Source organism: Argopecten irradians, chromosome 12, assembly GCF_041381155.1.
Source record: "Argopecten irradians isolate NY chromosome 12, Ai_NY, whole genome shotgun sequence".
Lineage (NCBI taxonomy): Eukaryota > Metazoa > Mollusca > Bivalvia > Pectinida > Pectinidae > Argopecten > Argopecten irradians.
Genome location: NC_091145.1, coordinates 39,804,075 through 39,829,933, shown reverse-complemented (window position 1 = coordinate 39,829,933; position 25,859 = coordinate 39,804,075). Strand labels below are relative to the sequence as shown.

The window sequence follows — 25,859 nt, the reverse complement described above, 5'->3', positions numbered from 1 at the left end:
GGAAGGACATTCTTCATAACGGAAGGACATTCTTTATAACGGAAGGACATTCTTTATAACGGAAGGACATTCTTCATAACGGAAGGACATTCTTTATAACGGAAGGACATTCTTCATGTCTGTGAAAAAGAATGACCGTCCTTTTTTGTCTATGACTTAATAACCCCAAAAGATGTTTCTTATAATTTAATTCAGATAACTCAATCAGGTACTAATTAGGCATATATTATCGTGGTTTTACTTATTTTTACAATGAAACAAATGGAGTTGAGGCGCATTGATATCTATCCAATATTTTAGTTTGGCCAATGACTGTGCCGCTTTTGAAATTACCTGCGAAACAATGCTGTATGTATGACGTCATAATAATTGACGTACCATTCTTTCGGTCTATGGAAAAAAATGAGTGTAACATTTCGTATATATTTGGCATGATCTTCACACCGAATATAGCCAATCAAAGGCTAATTTGCTCCTGTTTGTTTTATAGACTATCTGGAGACGGGTTTTCTTTTCCTACAATACACGATCAACAAGGCAGTGATTGACCACAGCAGTCCCGGGAATGGTATAGGTACTAAATACAACGTGAACCTCCGGAAGATGCCCTACCCCCCGTACGTGGAGGACACTCTACTTACAGTTCTACGGTCCTCCCTACCCGCCATCGTCCTGTTCGCCTTCATTGTGACAGTCTTCCAGACTACTAAAAACATCGTGTATGAGAAGGAGAAAAAACTCAAGGTGGGTAACAGCGTGTGTAACAAGGTGGGTAACAGTGTGTGTAACAATGTGGGTAACAGTGTGTGTAACAATGTGGGTAACAGTGTGTGTAACAATGTGGGTAACAGTGTGTGTAACAATGTGGGTAACAGTGTGTGTAACAAGGTGGGTAACAGTGTGTGTAACAAGGTGGGTAACAGTGTGGGTAATAATATAACAAGGTGGGTAACAGTGTGTGTAACAAGGTGGGTAACAGTGTGGGTAATAATATAACAAGGTGGGTAACAGTGTGTGTAACAAGGTGGGTAACAGTCGGGGTAATAATATAACAATGTGGGTAACAGCGTGTGTAACAAGGTGGGTAACAGTGTGTGTAACAATGTGGGTAACAGTGTGTGTAACAAGGTGGGTAACAGTGTGTGTAACAATGTGGGTAACAGTGTGGGTAATAATGTAACAAGGTGGGTAACAGTGTGTGTAACAAGGTGGGTAACAGTGTGTGTAACAAGGTGGGTAACAGTGTGTGTAACAATGTGGGTAACAGTGTGTGTAACAAGGTGGGTAACAGTGTGTGTAACGAGGTGGGTAACAGTGTGGGTGATACTGTAACAAGGTAGGTAACAGTGTGTGTAACAATGTGGGTAACAGTGTGTGTAACAAGGTGGGTAACAGTGTGGGTAATAATATAACAAGGTGGGTAACAGTGTAAGTAACAAGGTGGGTAACAGTCGGGGTAACAGTGTGGGAAACGGTGTGTATAACAAGGTGGGTAACAGTGTGGGTGATACTGTAACAAGGTAGGTAACAGTGTGTGTAACAAGGTGGGTAACAGTCGGGGTAACAAGGTAGATAACAGTGTGTGTAACAAGGTGTGTAACAGCGTGTGTAACAAGTTGGGTACCAGTGTGGGTTATAATATAACAAGGTGGGTAACAGTGTGGGCAATAATGTAACAAGGTGGATAACAGTGTGGGTGATAAAGTAACAAGGTGGGTAACAAGGTGGATAACAAGGTGGGTAACAGTGTGGGTAATAATGTAACATGATGGGTAACAGTGTGTGTAATAATGTAACAAGATGGGTAACAGTGTGTGTAACAAGGTGGGTAACAGTGTGGGTAATAATGTAACAAGGAGGGTAACAGTGCGTGTAACGAGGTGGGTAACAGTGTGGGTAATAATGTAACAAGATGGGTAACAGTGTGGGTAATAATGTAACAAGGTGGGTAACAGTGTGTGTAACAAGGTGGGTAACAGTGTGGGTAATAATGTAACAAGATGGGTAACAGTGTGTGTAACAAGGTGGGTAACAGTGTGGGTAATAATGTAACAAGATGGGTAACAGTGTGGGTAATAATGTAACAAGGTGAGTATCAGTGTAGATAATAATGTAACAAGATGGGTAACAGTGTGTGTAACAAGGTGGGTAACAGTGTGGGTAATAATGTAACAAGGTGGGTAACAGTGTAGGTAATAATGTAGTAAGGTGGATAACAGTGTGTGTAACAAGGTGGGTAACAGTCGGGGTAACAGTGTGGATAACAGTGTGGGTAACAAGGTGGGTAACAGTGTGGGAAATAATTTAACAAGGTGGGTAACAGTGTGTGTAATAATCTAACAAGGTGGGTCACAGTGTGGGGAATAATGTAACAAGGTGGATAACAGTGTGGGTAATTATATAACAAGGTGGGTCACAGTGTGTGTAATAATCTAACAAGGTTGGTAACAGTGTGGGTAATACTGTAACAAGGTGGGTAACAGTGTAGATAATAATGTAGTAAGGTGGATAACAGTGTGGGTAATAATGTAAGAAGGTGGGTTACAAGGTAACAAGGTGGGTAACAAGGTGGGTAACATTGTGTGTGTAATAATGTAACAAGATGGGTAACAGTGTGGGTAACAAGGTGGGTAACTGTGTGGAAATAATGTAACAAGGTGGATAAAAGTGTGAGCAATAATGTAACAAGGTGGATAAAAGTGTGGGTAATAATGTAACAAGGTGGGTAACAGTGTGTGTAACAAGTTGGGTAACGGTGTGGGTAACGAGGTGGGTAACAGTGTGGCTAATAATGTAACAAGGTTGGTAACCGTGTGGGTAATAATATAACAAGGTGGGTTACAGTGTAGGTAATAATGTAGTAAGGTGGATAACAGTGTGGGTAACAAGGTGGGTAACAGTGTGGGAAATAATTTAACAAGGTGGGTAACTGTGTGTGTAATAATCTAACAAGGTGGGTCACAGTGTGGGGAATAATGTAACAAGGTGGATAACAGTGTGGGTAATTATATAAGAAGGTGGGTTACAAGGTAACAAGGTGGGTAACAAGGTGGGTAACAGTGTGTGTAATAATATAACATGTTGGGTAACAGTTTGGCTAATAATGTAAAAAGGTGGATAACAGTGTGGGCAATAATGTAACAAGGTGGGTAACAGTGTGGGTAATAATGTAACAAGATGGGTAACAGTGTGGGTAACAAGGTGGGTAACTGTGTGGAAATAATGTAACAAGGTGGATAACAGTGTGGGCAATAATGTAACAAGGTGGGTAGAAGTGTGGGTAATAATGTAACAAGGTGGGTAACAGTGTGTGTAACAAGGTGGGTAACGGTGTGTGTAACGAGGTGGGTAACAGTGTGGGTAAATGTAACAAGGTGGGTAACCGTGTGGGTAATAATATGACAAGGTGGGTTACAGTGTAGGTAATAACATAACAGGGTGGGTAACAGTGTCTGTAACAAGGTGGGTAACAGTGTGTGTAACAAGGTGGGTAACAGTCGGGGTAACAGTGTGGGAAACAGTGTGTATAACAAGGTGGGTAGAAGTGTGGGTAATAATGTAACAAGGTGGGTAACAGTGTGTGTAACAAGGTGGGTAACGGTGTGGGTAATAATGTAACAAGGTTGGCAACAAGGTAACAAGATGGGTAACAAGGGAAATGATAATGTGGGTAACAGTGTGGACAATGTCGGTTACAATGTGGACAATATGGTATTAAGAAGTGCCACCCTGTAATAAGGTGGATAACAATGTGGGTAACAGGTTGGACAATATCGGTTACAATGTGGACAACAAGGTATTAAGAAGGTGCCACCTTGTAATAAGGTGGATAACAATGTGGGTAACAGGTTGGACAATGTCGGTTACAATGTGGACAATATGGTATTAAGAAGTGCCACCCTGTAATAAGGTGGATAACAATGTGGGTAACAGGTTGGACAATGTCGGTTACAATGTGGACAACATGGTATTAAGAAGGTGCCACCTTGTAATAAGGTGGATAACAATGTGGGTAACAGGTTGGACAATGTCGGTTACAATGTGGACAACAAGGTATTAAGAAGGTGCAACCTTGTAATAAGGTGGATAACAAGGTTTGTAAGCACAAATAGATATCACCTAAGTGTTATGAGGGTGCCACCTGGAGCGACAATCCGGATGTGAGAAAGTTCTAGGTGGTATGTATTTAGTGTTAAAAAACGTGGACAGCAATTTAGCCTTATTTAAAGCGAATAGTCGGTAAAGGAAGGCTAAACTCGGTAAAATGTTATAAAAATATCCATTTTAATTTCTGATGAAATAGAAAAATAAAAAAATAAAAAATCCCGCCAAAACCGTTCTGTGTGCAAATAAATTAATTTCCTTTATTGGATTCCTAAAATGTCCTCCCGGCTGGCTATATCCGTGTTGACATTCCCACGCAACCTCGCTTTCAAAGAGTTGTTTTAAGAACTGTGCTAAATCTACACGGGGCTTTTCCGTCATTTCAATGGTCAAAACTGGACATTATAAGCAGAACTTTACCGTCGTTTTGATATGTAAGAACTTTTGGAAGGCAAATGAACACATTTAGACCGGTTTTCTTTCCCCACTATTCACTTTAATCTTGATATGCAATGAGTGTTTGTTTAACAATATTTTCCTACCTCCACAAGAAGCAAAATACATTAGATTGCCATGGTGACCAAATGAAATTATATAATGACAAAGGTTCATCAAAATGTGTGTACCAGCATGTTAGTTTGTTCTATTCTATTCTAAAACATTGAAGAGGTGGCGGGGTATGATATATATTTGGAAAGTTCTTTGCAATGTTATCTAAAACCCAAGTATGGAAGTATATAGTTTTCTGTGATGTTACATGTTTGGTCAAAACGAGGTACATGTACGTATTCATCAATTGAATAATGTTTCAACTATGGTCAATGTCTGTAGAATTTTATTGGAATATATTTAAATGTTTGTATTACCGGAGATAGTACCAAGCCAAGCTTAAATTTGACTATTATCTGTTTCAGCTTCTAGTAATCTTTGTATGATTTGGTTTAGATTTTGTGTGCGGATGTTTTTACCATCGATTACTTTGTAAGTGAATTGTTATTGGAGATGACAATAGATTGAGCAAAACAAATGACCTTGATTACAGGAGACAATGAAGTTGATGGGATTACATCCTGTCCTGTACTGGATGTCCTGGTTCACCAAAGTCTTTATCTACATGCTTATCGCATGCTTCTTCTTCACTCTGATGATGTCAATCGATACAGGAGAGACCGGAAGTGTATTGCCGAAATCCGCGCCAACCCTGATTTTTGTCTTTTTCCTTCTCTATACACTGGCTATCATTGGTTTCTGCTTCCTGATGACGGCAATCTTCAGCAAAGGTAAATGATAAACAAATATAATTTTGATATGCATTGAGGATATTTTGCAAGTATTATAAATGAAAACCTTGATAAAAATAGTGATTTCACAGCTTGTATCCCCTCCAAGTCGATATAAAGACAGGTCAAGAATTTGCAGACATTCTAATCTTCACGGAAATGTTTATTAGATTAGATTCATGAAACTCTATTGTCGTTTTTTTACATAAAATGTAGAACGAAAATAAGTTGATAAATGTCATTTTGGATTTTTCTCTCAGTGAAAACTTTAAGGAACACATCCACGGCTCTGTCATGCTTGTCTCCTGTGTTATTATAAACATCTACCAGCAATGTTATTGTGATTATAGTCCTCATTAATCTGCCGTTCTGTCGTCATTTATATATTCATATGAAAAATATCGGCATTTAAACTGGTATTGCTACCACAACGCCATTCGAATTCATTGCCCAATCATATGTAGTTTTGTTTTGTTTCCATAGCTACGTCGGCCGCCTTCGCCGCCGGCATCCTTTATTACCTGTTCTTTGTGCCGCAGTACTTCCTAGCGTCTGAGTACGATACACTGAGTCGGTCAGTGAAGCTGGCCACGTGTTTACTCCACCCCATGGCACTTACCTGGGGTATCACCACTATCACCATCTACGAGGGCACAGGTGAGCTATCATGTATATTATAGAGTACTGGTGATGAATAAGTGATGGATTCCCACATATTTGATGACGTCGTGCACATATCATACATTTGACATCTTCCCATCCATTTACTGTGACTGAGTGAATAAAAATATCTTGAAATCTTGATTAAAAGAAATTGTAAACTATGCAGCATGAAGCTTACGTGCATTTCAAATTTTACGATTTTAGGCAATATCAATTATAAACTGAAACATGAAGCATACTTTCCTTTGAATCCTCATAAATGTAGAAATAATGATGGATGGTAATATAATGGTAATAAAAAAGGATTCCAATCAAACTAGATTTGAGTAAGGAGTTACAGGAAGGCAATGATAATGAGAAGATTATGTTAATACAGGGGCTGGAGCCCAGTGGTCTAATTTCAACAGTCCGGCGACCACAGACGATAACTTCTCATTAGGTATGGCGATGGGAATGCTGCTACTGGACAGTGTCGTCTGCTTCCTCATCGCCTGGTACTTGGACAACGTTAGACCCGGCGAGTTCGGAGTTCCGAAACCATGGTACTTCATGTGCACGGTAGGTCAAGAGGTGTTACGAACGTCATTATTTAGTGTCAGATACGTAGATGTACTGCTTAAAAATGTAATCTTACAATACAAGTCGACCAACTTCTATAACATGGTATTGTTAAGAAAAATCACATACAAATAAACACAGAGAGAGCTGCGCTTAGGAAGTAATAAACAATAGATTAGATTTCGAGTGACTTTATATCGCAAAAATGATTCATACACGGGCACCAAAGAACTGTATGAGAATAAATCATGTGAAAAGGTTACCATGGAAATGTGGAATTACGTTGCAGCGAAAATAAGTTTAATTACAGTAGTATACTATAAAGATAAAAATAATTACAGTAGTATACTATATTGACTTCTGCTGTAGAAATCGTATTGGTGTGGTACGGATGGACCAGAGGAAATGCTTGACCTCACTGAAACTCACGCCAATCCGGAAAAGTTCGAGGGTGACCCCGGTGACCTCAGTGTCGGAATCCAAATAAGTCACCTTAGAAAGGTAAGTGTTAGACACTGTATATACAGTGTACATGAAAGCTCGGTATGTAATACTATATCATTGATAATAGAAACACAACGGCGTACAACATGTGAAATAAGGAGATATGATATTATATAATCCTTCTCCAACCAAACTTTTCCCCAATATGATGTTGCTTTTTATTAGTATCTTGGATACTAATGACGTCACCAAAGTAAATTACTTAAAAAACGCATGAATATCCAGTCATCAAGTAAAATCATATAATATTTGGGTACGGAAACTCCAAGTATTTCAATTCCATTTCCTTTACAAGGAACAGGATCTGTGCTGTATGTAAATGACTGAAACAGTTTATACAAGGATCGGACCTTTTTACAGGTGTTTGGTAGCGGCAGGAAGCGGAAGGCAGCCGTGGTGGATACCTCTCTGAACATGTATAAGGGCCAGATCACTGCCTTATTGGGGCACAACGGGGCCGGAAAGACCACCACTATGTCCATGCTCACAGGTACGTACTACATCCAATGTCCAGTGCCTTATGAAGTACTAGCATGATCATGATATCGAGCACAATGCTTGAGAGCTTTACAAATCTGAAGAACCACAGAATTCCCTGGTATTGGGGCTAGGACAGTTACTTATTGTAAATTTTAAAGAAGTCACAGAATTCCCTGGTATTGGGGCTAGGACAGTTACTTACTGTAAAATAAGTCACCGAATTCCCTGGTATTGGGGCTCGGACAGTTACTTACTGTAAAAGAAGTCGCGGAATTTCCTGTTATTTGGGCTAGGACAGTTACTTACTGTAAAAGAAGTCACGGAATTCCCTGGTATTAGCCAATGACTGTAAAACGCTGTTCATGAAGCAGGTATTGCCGAGATTATCCAGGCCTGTGTTACCAGGGGAGACAACTTGCTCTAACTCCTTAGATTTGTTCATTGGAGAAACTTTGCATGTAGGTTTCTATAAATAACAACATGTAATATGCAGGTGTAAGGTGCTTAATGCCAGACAAATATTGTAAAACACTGTAGACCAACTAATTTTCACTGCGACATATTTACATCAATTCAATTTCACAATGGTACCGAGTAAATTCAGGGTTTCAAGCTGTTTACTTCTTCACTGACTTTCTATGTCTATGTGAAGTTCTGTTGGTGATTTGTCTCCAGATGTTCAAAATGTCTTTCCCCAACAACATCTGGCACGATCATACAGGTATGTCCTCTGCTAATGCTATGCCAGAAATAATAAACTCAATCCAGATGTGTTTAAATTTCAAAATTCAACAAAGAAGGTTTCCGTTAGAATGTGTGCTATTCTGTTTTCTGTTTTGTAAATTCTGCTTATTTGGGTTTATGGCCCTGCATGTATGGCTTTAGATTTGTACCTGCTGCCCCTATTGCATGATCGTAAAAGGCGACTAAATTTAAGATTTTATCTTTTCTTTCTTCCTACTTTACTTTCATTTTCCTAACATCTTCCTTGACACCACCTCACGTTTGGCCTTTTGTTGACCGCTCGGCCTGTGAGGTAGGCTCTGGGTTTTGTCCCCTGGCCGAGACACACCAAAGTCAATAAAAGTGGTATTTCGTGTCCCTGCTGAACCCTCTTCGTATCGAGAGTGGAACGACTGGTTCGCCCGTTGTCAGTATAATGTGAACGGGTGGGGTGTGTTGCTTCGGCGATATGCTTCAGTGATATAGCACTGTAAAATGGGCAATAGTTCCAATATAGAAGAAGACACAAAACGAATATACCGCAGTCTCCCAAAACACGCACCTTGCACTACATACATATACATGCAATACACCGCATACAAGGAAGGCCGTCCTTATATGACCCTGGCTGTTAATTGGACGTTAATTAATCAAACAAACAACCAAATATTTGGGTTTAAACTACTCGATTATGATATTTATCCAATCAGTCATTTAAAGTCTCCTGTTTCAATAACTTTTCAAATACGCATAACTTTCATTAAGTGTGCTACTCTCCATCTCCATGCAAACAGCAAATGCTCAACAAGTATGTGGTTTTTGCACAAGGAAATGAGAGATCATTTAATCTATGTGGATTTCTTTACTGTATTTGATTGTTCCTGTCAGATTTTACTTTTAACTGAGCTGACATGCTACAGTACGTAAAAGAAGTTTTAGAGATGTGTTCTGGTTTCAGGCTTTATACCGCCAACGAAAGGAACCGCAATTATCAACGAATGTGACATTAGGAAGAATATCGAGGGTGTCCGGAAAAGCCTCGGACTTTGTCCACAGCACAACATATTGTTTGATAATCTTACAACAGAGGAACATTTATGGTTCTTCGCGAAGGTAAATTTGTTTTATACATTTCTGACATTTAGCCTATTCAAAAGCTATTAATAATTGTTCAGGTATACCATTTGTAGCCGAGACATTTCTGACAATTAGCCTTTTCAAGAGCTATTAATAATTGTTCAGATATACCATTGGTAGCCGAGACATTTCTGACATTTAGCCTTTTCAAAAGCTATCAATAATGGTTCAGGTATACCGTCAATAGCTGTGTATTGTGTTGTATCGTCTGGTAAACTAATTACTGATTTGTATTTCCATATGCTGGTGAAATCCGAGCTCTGTTATACAAAGATGTCCTATCATAAAGTCAACTATCAATCAGTCAACCTATCTTGAATATTGATGATATTAAAAAAGGAAATACAATACTCCAACCTTTACATTGCTAATTTGAAATTAGCTTTAGATCTTTGATTTTATTAACATTATTTTTGCTTGTTTGGAATATAATAATATGTATGAAGTTGTCTGAAAAGAAATATTATATTTCAGTTAAAAGGTTGCCCAGGAAACATTCTGAAAAAGGAGATATCGGAAATGCTCAAATTACTAGGTTTGGAAAAAAGGGCCAATGTTCTCTCGTCAAACTTGTCTGGTGGACAGAAAAGGAAGCTTTCTTTAGGGATAGCTCTGATAGCTGACTCAAAGGTAAAATTGTATGGTCAATGATAATAGCTGATTCAGTTATAAATTATCGTTAGTGCTGCAGACAAGTCTCAAAAGAAAAAACTAAAAAACTACTCATCATAGAAAGTTATCACTACGTCAACAATCGACTTCTTCTCCATAACCGCTGGTCGGATTCCAACAAAATTTGACTGGTAGCATCCTTATGGGCTACTAACTGAAAATTGTACAAATGATGGGGCTGACCCCCCAGGGGCCTGAGGGGCGGGGCCAAAAGGGGTCAATTTGGCTATTTCCATATAAACGACTTCTTCTCTGAAACCAAGTATGGGATAGCACCCATAATGCAATGGTAGCATCCTTATAGGGTGGGGATTCAAAATTGTACAAATGATGGGGCTGACCCCCCGGGGGCCTGAGGGGCGGGGTCAAATGGGGTCAGTTTGGCTATTTCCATATAAACGACTTCTTCTCTGAAACTGAAAGTTTGAAACGCAATATGGATATAGTCCATGAAAGTTATTTACGCGCCAAACAAATGTCTCGGGGCATTCATGAGTACTACTCTACTGCACTCCATTGATAATGGCGTCGGTATATCGTTCAAAGGACAAGAGAGTAAGGTAAATTGTACTTATGATAGTGCTGACCAGTACCAACTAAACTTAGGGCGGGGTGAATTTAAGTTTCCGCGGGAATTTAGGCTTATTTGCCATTAAACGACTTCTGGACTCTCTAACTCCTTGTTCCAGTAAAGGAAGCATGGTTATAGCACAAATAATAAGTCAGTTTTTATCTTGCAAGGGTTAATGCCTTGTGGTCCTAACGGACTCGGTAGGGTTTCGGAGGGATTATGGATGGTCATTGTACAAATGAGCGTCTGACCCGGGGGCCTGAGAGGGCGGGGCCAAAAGGGGTCAATTTGGCTATTTCCATATAAACGACTTCTTCTCTGAAACCAAGTATGGGATAGCACCCATAATGCAATGGTAGCATCCTTATAGGGTGGGGATTCAAAATTGTACAAATGATGGGGCTGACCCCCCGGGGGCCTGAGGGGCGGGTCAAATGGGGTCAGTTTGGCTATTTCCATATAAACGACTTCTTCTCTGAAACTAAGCATGAGCATGGATAGCACCCATAATGCAATTGTAGTACCGTTATAGGGTGGGGATTCAAAATTGTACAAATGATGGGGCTGACCCCCCGGGGGCCTGAGGGGCGGGGTCAAAAGGGGCAATTTGGCTATTTCCATATAAACGACTTCTTCTCTGAAACTAAGCATGAGATAGCACCATAATGCAATTGTAGTATCCTTATAGGGTGGGGATTCAAAATTGTACAAATAATGGGGCTGACCCCCCGGGGGCCTGAGGGGCGGGGTCAAAAGGGTCAATTTGGCTATTTCCATATAAACGACTTCTTCTCTGAAACTAAGCATGGTATAGCACCCATAATGCAATGGTAGCATCCTTATAGGGTGGGGATTCAAAATTGTGCAAATGATAGGGCTGACCCCCCGGGGGCCTGAGGGGCGGGGTCAAAAGGGGTCAATTTGGCTATTTCCATATAAATGACTTCTTCTCTACAACTAAGCATGGTATAGCACCCATTATGCAATGGTAGCATCCTTATAGGGTGGGGATTCCAAATTGTACACATGATGGGGCTGACCCCCCGGGGGCCTGAGGAGCGGGGTCAAAAGGGGTCAATTTGGCTATTTCCATATAAACGACTTCTTCTCTGAAACTAAGCATGGTATAGCACCCATAATGCAATGGTAGCATCCTTATAGTGTGGGGATTCAAAATTGTGCAAATCATAGGGCTGACCCCCAGGGGCCTGAGGGGCGGGGTCAAAAGGGTCAATTCCATATAAATGACTTCTTCTCTGCAACTAAGCATGGTATAGCACCCATAATGCAATGGTAGCATCCTTGTAGGCTGGGGATTCCAAATTGAGCAAATGATAGGGCTGACCCCCGGGGGCCTGAGGGGCGGGGTCAAAAGTGGTCAATTTCCATATAAATGACTTTTTCTCTGCAACTTAACATGGGATTGCGCTCATAATGCAATGGTTACATCCTTATAGGGTTTGGATTCAAAATTTTGCAAATGATGGGGCTGACCCCGGGGGCCTGAAGGATGGGGTCAAAAGGGGTCAATTTAGCTATTTCCATATAAACGACTTCTTCTCTGCAACTAAGAATGGAAGAGCACTTATAATGCAATGTTAGCATCCTTATAGGGTTGGGATTTGAAATTGTACAAATGATAGGGCTGACCCCCGGGGCCTTAAACGGCAATAGATGCGAGGTCAAAAAGGTCAGTTAGGCTACTATTTTCATATAGATTACTTTGTCTCTGAACCTATGTATTGGATAGCATATTTGTATGGTATCAATAGCATCATTGTATGATTGTGATACAAAATTAGACTTTGGGAGTCAATTTTGCTTATTTTTCTAATTGTCAGAGTCTTGTGATAATTACTAACAAAAAGCCAGGTGAGCGATACAGGCCCTCTGGGCCTCTTGTTTCAATTTGCCTTAACACTAAAACCATAAGGTGATGAGTTACAGTTTAACATGACTAACTTTTCCATAGATAGGATGGTATGTACCCTATCTATGGACACTTGGAAAGGTCTTGAGTCCAGCATATTAGCAAAACGTTCAAATAATTAAAGTGTTAATCAAGACGAATCTTAAGTTTGCATCGTTAAAGGGAGGGCTATATGCGCTTACAATATGATAACCACAATTCTGCTTCTAAAGGATAATATAGAAAATAAGAGTTATGGTAATGCAAAGCTTAGTTCAGACCAATTAGAATTTTGATAAAACATTGACACAAAAGGTTATTTTGGGGACTGGATGCAATAGATGTTCATTGATATGTATAGTCAATGTTTTGTTACAAATGCTGCCAATTTATCCGAGAAGTCTTAAAATGAACCTGTCACTTTTGTTTGTTGAAAAAATCTTTTTTTCTTCGATTTCGAATCGAACGTCTGATTTGATAATGAAGCCGGTATTTGTAATATCCTTGCTTTCTACATGACTGAGGTCCATCATGAACCAGCTAGCTATACGTAAAACCTTTTTGTCTCGCAGGTTCTGATACTGGACGAACCCACTTCGGGAATGGACCCTGCCGCACGCAGGGAGACCTGGGAAATCCTACAGAAGTTTAAAGAGGGAAGAACCATTTTACTGTCCACTCACTTCATGGATGAGGCGGACATTCTTGGTGACCGAATCGCCATCATGGCTGAAGGTGTAATCAAATGCTGTGGCACGTCACTGTTTCTGAAGAAAGCTTACGGTAAGACGTTATATATGGCGTTGTTATTTCGGTTGCAACTTTTGATGGAATACTAGATATAACTAAAATTTATACAATAACAATTATTAAAAAAAAACCTGACTATTTCTTTTAAGGTTAATGAATTAATGCACAGTAATTAATTTTCCAACAAAAACTAAAATAATATAGTTTGAAAGAGAGCTCTTGTTGATAGTGTTCATTTTATAGTGTTCAATATTGTCATGTCAATCATCGTCTTCACATTAGACATTTCCGTCAACTAAGCGGATGTGAGAATGAGCTGTGAATGTGACCTCTAGCCGGGGTCATCTCAAAATTACTTGGTATAACAATCAAGTGAACAATAGAGGCTCTCGAGGCTTCTTTTTCAAATCATTAGTTGTAAATACATGATAGCCTAAATATATAATGTGACCATTTATGATCTGTGTTTTAATCAGATTGAGTTTGTTTGCCAATACAAAATAATAAACACACACACTCATAAATCAAAACACAATCTTTCAGTTACTTATTAAATTAATTTTCCATTGTTTCGTCGTGCCTATGAGTTAAAAAGAGGCCAGACAAGAAAGGAAATAAAATAACTACCTGATGCTTCAAGTCAAATTCTTTTTCTCCACCTAGATCAGTCTGAAAACGACATTTCGTCACAGAGTGCATATGTATATACCTGTACATGTAGGTATGTTGTGTGCTCTTTGGGCAAACTGACTAATAAAAAGAACTTTGAAAGCTCCTGCAAATTGGTTAATCGACATTATGAAAATTGAAGATGTAATTTGATTGGTCAATTTGAGAAGACATCAGAGCGTGATGAGATGTTGTCCGGTCGCAGTGATAATAAGGATTTAAAGTTTTGGGGAAAAAAACGGACAAAAAGATCTGTGGTCTCTTTTATTTTCTGAGTTACCCATCTTCGCGTTTTTAACGTAAATGCAACACAGTTATTTAGATAGATATATTTATGTGCAGTGAAACATTGATGAGTCGAAGTTTTGAAAGGTGACCATTTTAAAAGTTCGTCTTATCCGGATTTCGACTCATAAATCGTACACAATGACCGACTAAATGTCTGCCGTTTTAACTACCAACTAGGCCTAGACAGTGCACATACTTTGGGTTTTGATGATGTTGTCACTTACACGTTTTCAATATTTTTTTTTAAAATCTTTCTTCTTATTAACTAGATCGTGTGCATTGAACGGATCACTGCCTTAGATGCAATGTGGCGATTTACTATGTCATCAAATACATTTTGACAAGTACCGGGTATACCATATCTATGAATAAAACGCAACATGCACTGTTAACATGATCATAAACACAGGGATCTGAGAATTAGTTACAGTTTATATGATTATGGACTCATCGAAATGCCCTAAGACCATTTTTAGGCATTTTAGAGGTCTAGATCATCAAAATTTGGTAAAAATCATACTCTGCATAGCACTACATACGTAAAGGGAGAAAAACTCCCCGGCTCAAAACGTCTACTCCACCTAGATTTAGCGGCTAAAATATCACATTTCTAGCACGTCTTCATAAAAACGGTTACTACTGGAAAGAGCGATAAATATCCTTTCAAAATCACCCTGCACATCTCTTCAGGTATCTGGTGTGTTGGTTTAGCCAATGTTAAATGACGAGGTGTACCGAAAAGAGCACAACAGCTTTTCATTTCAGTCAGTCAATGAGATTGCAGCGGGGATCTCGCTCATGCATGATGCATGAGCAAATATATTTTGATGGTTAGGAATAATCTCTTATAGGTGAAATGCACGCCGGATGCATGAAGACAAGCAATAAGGAACATAATTTTAAGGCAGTGAAAACAAATTTCATTTTGAGATGACCACAACTTGATTCACATTCACAGCCCACTCTCTCATCCGCTTAGTTGAAGGAAATATCTATTATATATCCTAGTGACGCGAAACGAAAAATGCGAAAAAAAACAATATTCAGTGACCTGGCAGGATTGTCTCTCACAATAGTGTCTAAAGCGTGATGAATATATATAAGTAATATTTAGAAAATCAATTTTATTTGCATATAACAGAGTGCGAGTAGGTATCCATTGTGATGACATTTATTTGTGAGCGAAAATCACGTCATTTTCTCTGAAAAGGATGACGTTATGCTCGCAAACACATGACGTCACAATCAATACCCACTTGCAAGGACAGATAACTCTGTGATATGCAAATACATAATTAGAGTAGATTGTATCTGTACACTACAGGTGCTGGCTATCACCTGGTGGTCGTGAAGTCTAAGACCTGTGACGTAAACCGTCTGACGAGCCTCGTAACCAGTCATATCCCACGTGCTTTGGTGGAAAGTGACATCAGCGCCGAGCTCTCCTATCTACTGCCGTTTGAGGAATCACCCAAATTTGAAAAGCTGTTTGAAGATATCGAAAAGAACGCTGCTTCAATCGGCATAAGTAGTTTTGGTACAACAGCTACAACTATGGAGGAGGTATTTCTCAAGTGAGTAAATATGTAAACATAATACGTCTTGCAGTCGGCATTTTCCGTGATCGCTGTTACGACAATTGTGACGTCACAATGATAATGACGTCATAATAAGCGGCTGTGGTTCATAAACTATATGAATGCAAACTGTGCTTGGTGATGTTACATAGTGGGACTGCAGTGAAAATGTAAAAATATTACTATTAATCAAACAATGTAGTCTGCATAGTTCTAATTTTGTGGTACGTCATATCCCGTAGACTTTAACGTAAAAACCGGATCGGGTGCTGTTTTTTTTTTTACAGGGCATAACATTTCAAGACGAATAAAGAAAAACAACATCACGTGTTCTGAAATTTACTTGATTTTGTTATATTTACAAAATCTAATGTGGCCAGAAATCCTGATTTCGGAATCGTTCATGAAAAAATAGTAACATTTCAATGGGTTCACTGTTCAACTAATTTTTAGTAAGGTAGTTAGCTCACCAAATGACAGTTTTTAAAACTGAATTCAGGCCATTGGTATTTTGTTGGAATATAAACCAGACGGAAATGGGCTTGTCTCATCAATAATAAATCTTAGCGACATGCAAGTTTCAAACTAGGGGCAGATAAGTGTTGAGAACATCGCCAATCTAACGGTTACATGTCTGACTGTCTTGATAAGTATTTCATTGTAAATTTCCACAAACGTTTAGATACGATTTGCTTTATTGTAAAGAAAATATATATAAGTTTGCTGGAATTACAGAGTGGGTGAGAGTTCTAAATCAGAAGACGATGTTGATGACAGTGATGGAAAAAATGGTCATTTTAACCCTGTGTTGGTAACAGGCAAAGCTACTATGATGATGCAGTCTAGAAACGGTGCAGATCTCTCCACAAGTAAGCTCTTCTCTCATTCAAAATCTATTGTTTTTCTACAAATAAATTGTCATTAAACATCTAATTGTGTCTACAAATAAGTTCCCCTCTCATCCAAAGAAAAAATGTTACCAAATCCACGTTTGCAATTTAATACAATTATAGCATTTTCGGAACAAATCCTGACATTTTTCTTATATTTAATTTTCACTCATTCACAGATATTTACGAGACGTTTCAAAAGAACACTGGTATAAGGAGAAGTTTCCAACAGTTTTACGGAATGTTTGTGAAGAAGGTGATTAACTCCTGGAGGAATAAGGTTGTGACCATAACCCAGCTGGCCCTCCCTATCGTGTTCACAGTCCTGGCCTTCCTCGCAATACAGTCCAGTCCAGGCCAGAACAGCACGTCCGCGGAACCAGCTCTCAAACTGGATATCGGCCCGTTCGGTTCAGATTATAAAGTCATGTATAACTTTGGAACAAATCCGGATACAGAATTGGATAAAATAAGATATCAGTATGTCAATATGTTCGCAACGTATGCTACACAGGGTGTCGTAGACTTTAACACGCTAGAGGATGCATTTCTGTCAAAGGCAGCTAGCATTGGTATCGCCACATTCAATAGGCGTTACATTGTGTCTGCAGAGTTTAAGAATGAGACTTCGACACTGACAGCGTATTTTAATGGACAGGCTTACCACTCTTCAGCGGTGTCTCTTTCTTATATTATGAACGCTCTGTATCAGACGGTAACAGACTCTCAGGAATATTTTATTGACACCTTTAACCACCCCCTTCCTCCCACTATATCTGACCAGAGCGACAGAGCTAGTGTCACCGCTTCGGCCGGTGGTTTCACTGTTGCGTTACTCATCCTGTTCGGAATGGCTTTCCTCTCCACAAGTTTTATTCTGTTCCCGATCAAAGAGCGTTCCACTGGCGCTAAACACCTCCAGACTGTTAGCGGTGTTAGTCCGTTCGCTTATTGGTTGTCCAATTTCTGCTGGGACTTGTTGAACTACCTATTTGTGGTAGTTTGCATTGTAATAGTGTTTGCAGCTTTCCAGTCTCCGGCGTACGTGGAGAACGGTCGAATCAGTCTGGTGATCCTGGTATTTGTTATATACGGAATATGTTGCCTGCCTTTTGTCTATCTACTGCACTTTCCATTCTCTACACCGTCGACGGGTATGGCAGCCATCACCATCCTCAACATTATCTCTGGTAAGTGTTTATCACGATCCGTATATCACTCCTTAAAATTTTCCATATCCTTGTGCGAAGTTACTGTCACCTTAATGAATATTATCCTTGACAAATTGCCATGGAAATTGTATTTATCATCCCTTTGTTAGTCACCACCAAAATGCAATATTATCCCTGGTTTGTCACCATTATCCCAATATTATCTATTGTTAGTTGTCGTCGTAATTCAATATCATTCCTGGTTTGTCACCATAGTCCCCATGTTCCAAGAATGTCCATGTGGATCGTATAAGGATCATGTGTTTGACATCAAACGAAATACAAGACATGTACTCGTAGTACAGAAAGAATGTCAGATTTTGGAAGCTAATAACGCTTAAGACTAAATTGTTCTTTTTCTTTTATCGTATTAATCTATTGATAACTTGATGTTGGCGTATACTTGCTTCAGTGTATCTTCACCTGTTAATTGGCGTAATATTCGTGATTTGTGTCACAGGTATGTTTGCCCTCTTGGCGGTATTTATCCTCGAGATTCCAACACTCGGTACAGAGAACGTTGCAAATGCCCTGAACTGGATATTTACCATACTTGTACCTCACTACTGTCTAGGCCGGGCACTGAACAATATCTACGTCAACTATGATGTTACTCAGACTTGCGAACAGTTCCAGTATCAAACAACGTGTTTGTTTAAGCCTGATGGGCCGTGCTGTTCAGGTAAAGCTTAAGTCGAAATACTTAAATATTCAGATGGGTAATTACCTAGGACAGGAAAAGTCATAAGGGGAGATTGGTAAAAGAAAATACGTCTTTGTAGAGCAGCAAAAAGGGATGAAGGTAGAAAATCACTCTATATTGTATTAATTCTCAAACTAAGGTAAGAGAGGACGAAATTGGTGGAGTAAGTGTGAGAAATGTGCAGAGCGTCCTTGAAAGGGAGATGAGTGGTAAAACCTTGTGAAGTAAGAAGGATATATAAAGTAGATGGGATTGGGGGAAATCTCAACAGAAAAGATTAAAGTTGATATGAACTGTCAGGAAAACTTGGTCATTATGTGCGTATGGAAAAGAAAATGCTATGTGTAGGACAAGTAGGTGGGATGAAAGTGCGGAGTGGGACTTGGAAGATGAAACAAAGTGTGTACCATGAAGAGAAGATTCCCCTGTTATTAATTCGCATATCTTGTCTTTATAGCCTGTACGTCGAACTGCCTGGAGTTCAGTGAGAACTACTTGATGTGGGACTCGCCTGGAATTCTCAAGTATGTTGTCTTCATGGCAATCCAAGCTATTTTCTTCTTCGTCGTCGTTCTGGCAATAGAATATGGCGTGCTGGGACAACTTGTTTATTGTATCTGCGGGTCATCACAGTTCGACGAAGAAAATATGACGGGGGAGGAAGAGGACAGCGATGTAAAAGAAGAAAGGGAAAAAATATCAAACTCTCCCCTCACAAAACTCATGGAGACAGACGCGCTCATCCTTAAAGGTCTGTCGAAGTCGTACGGCCGAGTGAAGGCAGTACGGGGTATAAGTGTGGGCATTTCGAGTCAGGAATGCTTCGGGCTGTTGGGACAGAATGGCGCTGGCAAAACAAGCACATTTAAGATGATTACGGGTGAAGTGTTTGTTGACAATGGGAATGCCTACCTCAACAGCTTTGATGTGAAACGTCATCTCAAACAGGTACAGATTATGTTTCTATGGTAATAAAGAATATCTTAATTCCCATATCTTCCTTTCAAGTCCCTATCTTAAGTGACATGCTTTGTTTTATATAAATGTACTATATCTATTTTTATCAACTCTCTTTAAGAACCTATTTATATTGAATTCAACGCTGATATGTAAGGTGTCAAAGTAATTTTGACTTAATTATTAGGTCACCTGAGAATTTATCTCAAGTGACCTATTCTAATAGCCATTTATCCGTCGTCGTAAACAATTTACATTTTCGACTTTTTCTCCAAAACTGCTAAAGAAAATTCAATGAAATTTTGCACAAACTTTCTAAGGCATAAGGTCAATCAAAATAATGAATTATACTGCCCACCCCCAGGAGATCTGTGAGAGTGGCAAAAAAGGGTAAAATTGATTAAAATTTCAAAAATCTTCTTCTCCACTCGCAGATGTTATAAATACTATAGTTTATTTAAGAAAAACACATTGATGAGCATCATTTGCTCAATTTTCATAGGAAATGAGTCAAAATTGGTTAGAATTATTAGCCTGAGATAGCGGTTTAACATCATATCCATGTATAGGTCCTAGCTGTGCCAGTGGGGCCAGCAGCGGGCCAAAAACAGTCAAAATAGCTAAGGTTTCAAAAATCATCTTCTCAACTTGCAGGTGTACTGTAGTAGAATCAAATACTCTTCATATATTGGAAGGTCTCAAGGCCCTCTACAAAAAAAATGTGAATTTCAAGGTCCTTCGGTTTCAGATTTTCCCCTCGGGAGGGGGTCAAATTTACTATAGTTTATATAGCGATAATACATTTATGAATATTATTCACTTTAGGTGCAGCAGAACCTGGGCTATTGTCCCCAGTTTGATGCCCTGATCAGCCAGATGACTGGCCGTGAGACTCTCACTATGTACGCCAGACTTCGCGGTGTGCCAGAGAACCGTATAAAGGATGTAGTGGAGGACCTGATGGCTTCAACACTACTAACCAAATATGCTGACAAAAACTGTGGATTGTACAGGTAAAAACGCCTGTAATGTGAATGGAGTTGTGTACTAATGTAACATAGGATTCGTTATTGGGGATTGAAATCATTCGGTATTTCAATCACAAATCTCCAGTAACGAATCCGCTGCTAGCATCTATCCACAACGCAACGCATACAATGAAATTGATACGTTGATTTTAAGATCACAATTTACACAAACAGGATATGTGAGAGTCGTTAAGGTAACTTGCAATTGTTTAAGTAAATACTGATAAAAAATGAGTAAAATGAGGGGAGAGGAGTATGTCTGGTGTCCTATCCTATTAACATTTAACATATTTCATCAATAAAATAGTTGGAAATGGTAAATCAAAATTAGTGAAAGGTGTCACGTCAGATCTTTAAATACGTGAAAAGGTTAAATGAATTGATAAAATGTTATAACAAGGATAATATGAGTTCAAAAACCCACGGGGTGAAAGGGAGGTAATCCATTTGTTCTTGTATTATACCAATACATACATTGTACAGTGTATCATTACTTCGGAAACTTGTATCGTCTGATAAAAGAGATAAACGGGCGTTAAAGGCTATCGGTATCATTTATTTTAGCGGGGGCAACAAGAGGAAGTTGAGTACAGCCATCGCCCTAATTGGAGATCCCCCGTTTATACTACTTGACGAGCCGACTACCGGCATGGATCCAGGTGCCCGGCGGAAACTTTGGAATTTACTTTCGGACGTCAGATCAAGGGGGCGAACTCTTATACTTACGTCTCACAGGTAGGTAGAATATAAATGGTTCGGTTTATTTCTCCTAAGTATGTAAACAATGCGTACTGTATATACTTGCATGTTTTGTACTACATTGTGGAAAGGTCTAAAGTTGTAAAAGCTTGTGCACAGTCCGTTTGTCATTTATTTAAATACAATATGTAAACTACAATGATTCAGCATTATTGATATGTTACAGTATGGAGGAATGCGATGCGCTTTGCACCAAGATTGTAATCATGGTCAATGGGAAGTTTGTATGTCTCGGCAGTCCACAACATCTAAAAAACAAGTTCGGACAGGGTTACACACTCACTATCAGACTTGGTTTGTCCTCAAGTGGTGAAACAATGTCATCAAATGACGTCATCAATCACGTGCTACAACACTTCCCAAATACCAAAGTTTTTGACGATTTGTACCAGGGTTACCTGACATTCCAGATTCCCGAGTCAGGTATACCTCTAGCGAAGGTATTCGGCACCATGGAGAGGGTGAAGGATGAGTATGGTATCGAGGATTATTCTGTACAGTCAACAGCGTTAGAACAAGTCTTTCTGGCTTTTACTAGAAATCAAGTAGCAGAGGACGACAAGAAAATCAAAAAGCGATGTTGCTTCTGTTGTTGTCGTTGTTGATCTCCTGTTTAATCACATTTGAATAGTACACGAATTATCCTCGGTGTCCATTTTCAATCACAGACTACACTTGTACAGATATATAGTTTAGACTTTGACTATTCATATGTTTCCTATTATAATTAAAATCATGAATAGACAAAGAACAAAGACACTAATGTATTTATAGAAGATGTGTTTCTTCACAAAAGTGCTTTCTATATTAAAATGATCTATTTATGCAGTGTTGGTAGATCGCCATATATCATTATTCCATTCCATATCAATCTTACACACTGGCACTATAAACTAGTGAAGATTATTTATAATGACATTTCTGTATTTCAAAATTTGTGTATAGAATAAAAAATAGTTTCTATATTTATTTTTCTAATCGATGCAGTGTACACTGTTACAAGGATTTAAGATAATTTGATACAGTAGTTTATGTTTTTTAATTATAATTTATTCATATTTAGGCTCAGATCATGAATTATTCTTAGAATGGACAATCACAACCAATCAAATATGACGTTACTTATATAACGTTAACTTATAACGTAAAAGCTGTATTTTTCAGAATCTCTTGAACTAGTTTAAAATAGCATTAGATTGTTTATGTTTGATTCGGACATCTGTTTTGTTTACTTTCAGCTCGTTATTGTACTTTTTAAAGATGCTCCACCGCTGACAAATGGTATTTTTTTCACTATCAAAAACAGGAGCAGACGATTTATTTTTTTTCTTCAGTTACAAAAGTTACTTACTTTACACCATTACCACCATTGAAAAGTTTGAGCTTCTAATTTTACTTCAAGTTAAAAATATGAAAAATAATTAATTGCATCCCGAAAAAAATCCGTGTCACTATATCCTATATGGAATAAAGTACTGATTGCGCATGCACCAAAGGCGAAATAAATTGTTTTTTATATTTTTTTTGGTGTTAATAAGACATATATATACACGATTAAGCACTAATTATTGTTCAAATGATGAATACCATTTATGCTCTGTCGGCGGTGGAGCATCTTTAACTTAAATTCATTGTTTTGTATGAAGTATATATGTTTGTTTCTGTACGATTATTCAACATCGTAACAGTAATGAGGTTTCTGTTGTTTTACCGGAATATTCAATCTTGAATGGAAATTTATCATAATATATATTTATTTATTTACTTATATTTACTTATTTTCAATGAAATATGTCAAACCTATAAAGAAAAATGTCTTTTTAATTTGAAATTAGCATACATGTATATATATTTTATATTGAGTTTTGCATTAGTGTGTTGCCTGTAAATCGCATATATTTCGAAATAATGAGCTTACCTTAGCCTTCAGGACGATATCTTCGCCTTTGTATCCATTAGCGCCTTCTTGCTGTTCCCTCCATTAGAATTGTTATGTTTTAATATAATTGAATTATTACTGAAATCCAAATAGAAGAACTGTTAACTTGACTTGTACATAAACAGCTGCATTCCTTGAGACGTCATTAACCGATTTTACGTTAATTGTTTGGTTTTATCCAAGGTAAACCGGATGTTTTTGTCTTACAAAAAAGAGAGAGAGAAAAACTAACTTAGGAAAGCATTCCTAGCTGGTCATGTGTCACAATCAATTTCCTCAAAATGTTTCTGGGAAACTTATAATCTTAAATGATTTCGAAATGTAAGCCGAATTTGTGAAAGAGATTCAAACATATCCTGTTATGGAACGAAAGGAACGCTTAACATTAAGATGGGTCTAGGGCAACATGGTAATTCGGGTCAAAAAATAGAGAAGAAATCAATAATTATTTTTTGAAAGAGTGGAAGCAAAGAACATAGTCTTTTATCACATAATTCAGCTGATATCCAGTGATTTCGCTCGTGTAGTATTTTTGCTTATGTCACTAGTGTAATATGACCTAGTCGATTTTCATTGGCTGAAAATTCATTGTGACCTTATGACAGAAACAATAAAATGACGTCTGAAAAATTCTCAGGATTATTTTGTCCCGTCACAAAAAGGCGGCCTTTGCTGAATTTTCGCAATACATTTTAATGTAGGATTTTTTTAAAATTTAGGTTTTTGTAGTTATGTGATAAAAAGTATCTTAAATGAGCGTTCATTTCATATGAGATTTTATGAAACTCGTCTAGAAGTTTTAATTTATGTTCGTCATGGCTCGCAAAAACAAAAACTTCTTAGACTTGTTTCATAAATTCTCATATGAAATGAACACTCATTTGATATCCTATATATATCATACGGTAATCAATACACTTATATATATACACTCATGTATCAGGAGTTAAAGCCAGACAATGTCGGAATCATCTTTTCTCTACTTATTAAATCCATGATGACAAAGTCACCCGAAAAATAGGGTTGTATTTAAAGTATTATCAATTCAAGTATTCTGCTGATATCAATTGAGTATTCTTTACGTTATATTTACAAGATTTCCCCGATATCGTTATTTACACAAAACCCATGATAGCTGTATAACTGTGTTATTATGTAACCTGTCACCAACATACCGATATCCTCATTGTACAATGTGTGACATAGATGCACTCATTTCACTTCAAAGCCTTTTATGATGGAGACTATTTATTGTCAAACGTACATATTATATTGCTGTATGTTATTTGTTGTTGTTTATGCTTTTGATGTAAATGAGAGTAAGCTATGATTGTTATCCATACGTTACACAAGGTTTGAAAGATGCAGTGCGTTCCTTTAGCAGATCTGCCGTACTGAATTGATACGACACCGTCTAATGGAACGTGATTGGGCTTTTTCAATATATGGTGGCATTTATTAATTTTCTATCTTAATAAAATTATGGATATAAAAGAAACATATAAAAAGTTTTAAAATGCATTCGGATACATAATAAATACAATATCAACGAAAATAAATATATTAGAGTCTAGTTTTTATAAAAAAAAGGAATTTCGATGACAAATGAAACAAGTCAAGTCCGGTATCTTGGAACCACTTAAGTTGAACCGGTCGATTCGGTTGGTACAGCGCGTTCCTTTACAGATAAAACTGATTCGTACAGGTACAAGTGGAACGAACCCACCAATGGAACGCAAGGTTAGTGTAAGTAAGTTTGTATCTGAGTTAAAGATGGCTAACTACAGAGTAAAGGGAAACGTGAACTGCTATGTTGGGATGCAGAATGCTGCGAGTGATCAGTGATATTTTTAGGCATTTACAAAACAATGTTGCCTGTTGAGAAATTGTAAAATTGTTATAAATAAAATTACAAAAAATATTATCCTTTTGTTTCTGATCTTTACACAGCCTGCTGATTCACGGTCCAGAGAGTTTAAAACTCCGATTTAGATAATTTCATAACTGTATAAATACCTTCATGTATATTCGTATTTGGGTATTACAGAGTTATCTGCCCTTGCGGGTAACGTCATACTGTTAAGAGAAAACGACGTGATTTGCGTTACCAAAATAATGACGTCACAATGGATACCTATCCGAAAGGGATATAACTCTTTAATATGCAAAGACGGAATATGCGAATCATTTTTGATCTTACTACACATACGGACACCTATTTTACCTATCCTTAGTAATTCTACACCTTCTATGTACAACCGTTTCTCTTAACTTTTGAGACACCTGTATTGATTGTCCATTCCGAAAAAATGTTTATATTGACATTTACTTGTTATAAATATTATGTAAAGTAATCCAGCGGAAGTCAATTCCATTGTGATATAAACGTAGATATATTCGCGAGCGTTTAATTTCGCGAATTACGTACATACAACTTTCATGGTATTGTTATTTTCGCGACAGATACACTTTTGGGCTTTTACCAAC

General features: G+C 38.1%; 1 protein-coding gene across 1 annotated transcript in view; it reads left to right on the top strand.

Annotated features, from left to right (window-relative positions):
* Window positions 1-25,294, top strand: part of LOC138305143 (phospholipid-transporting ATPase ABCA3-like) — a 44,029-nt gene extending 18,735 nt beyond the window's left edge. Inside the window, exons 3-19 of the mRNA XM_069245549.1 lie at window positions 491-744; window positions 5,147-5,384; window positions 5,868-6,041; window positions 6,424-6,605; window positions 6,975-7,106; window positions 7,470-7,599; window positions 9,271-9,425; window positions 9,924-10,079; window positions 13,174-13,384; window positions 15,633-15,882; window positions 16,621-16,754; window positions 16,955-17,965; window positions 18,447-18,668; window positions 19,147-19,637; window positions 20,472-20,659; window positions 21,239-21,409; window positions 21,600-25,294. Coding sequence (XP_069101650.1) covers window positions 491-744; window positions 5,147-5,384; window positions 5,868-6,041; window positions 6,424-6,605; window positions 6,975-7,106; window positions 7,470-7,599; window positions 9,271-9,425; window positions 9,924-10,079; window positions 13,174-13,384; window positions 15,633-15,882; window positions 16,621-16,754; window positions 16,955-17,965; window positions 18,447-18,668; window positions 19,147-19,637; window positions 20,472-20,659; window positions 21,239-21,409; window positions 21,600-22,038 — 4,538 coding nt within the window. The 3' untranslated portion in view covers window positions 22,039-25,294. The remainder of the gene's footprint in view (window positions 1-490; window positions 745-5,146; window positions 5,385-5,867; window positions 6,042-6,423; window positions 6,606-6,974; window positions 7,107-7,469; window positions 7,600-9,270; window positions 9,426-9,923; window positions 10,080-13,173; window positions 13,385-15,632; window positions 15,883-16,620; window positions 16,755-16,954; window positions 17,966-18,446; window positions 18,669-19,146; window positions 19,638-20,471; window positions 20,660-21,238; window positions 21,410-21,599) is intronic.
* Window positions 25,295-25,859: the final 565 nt, after the last annotated feature.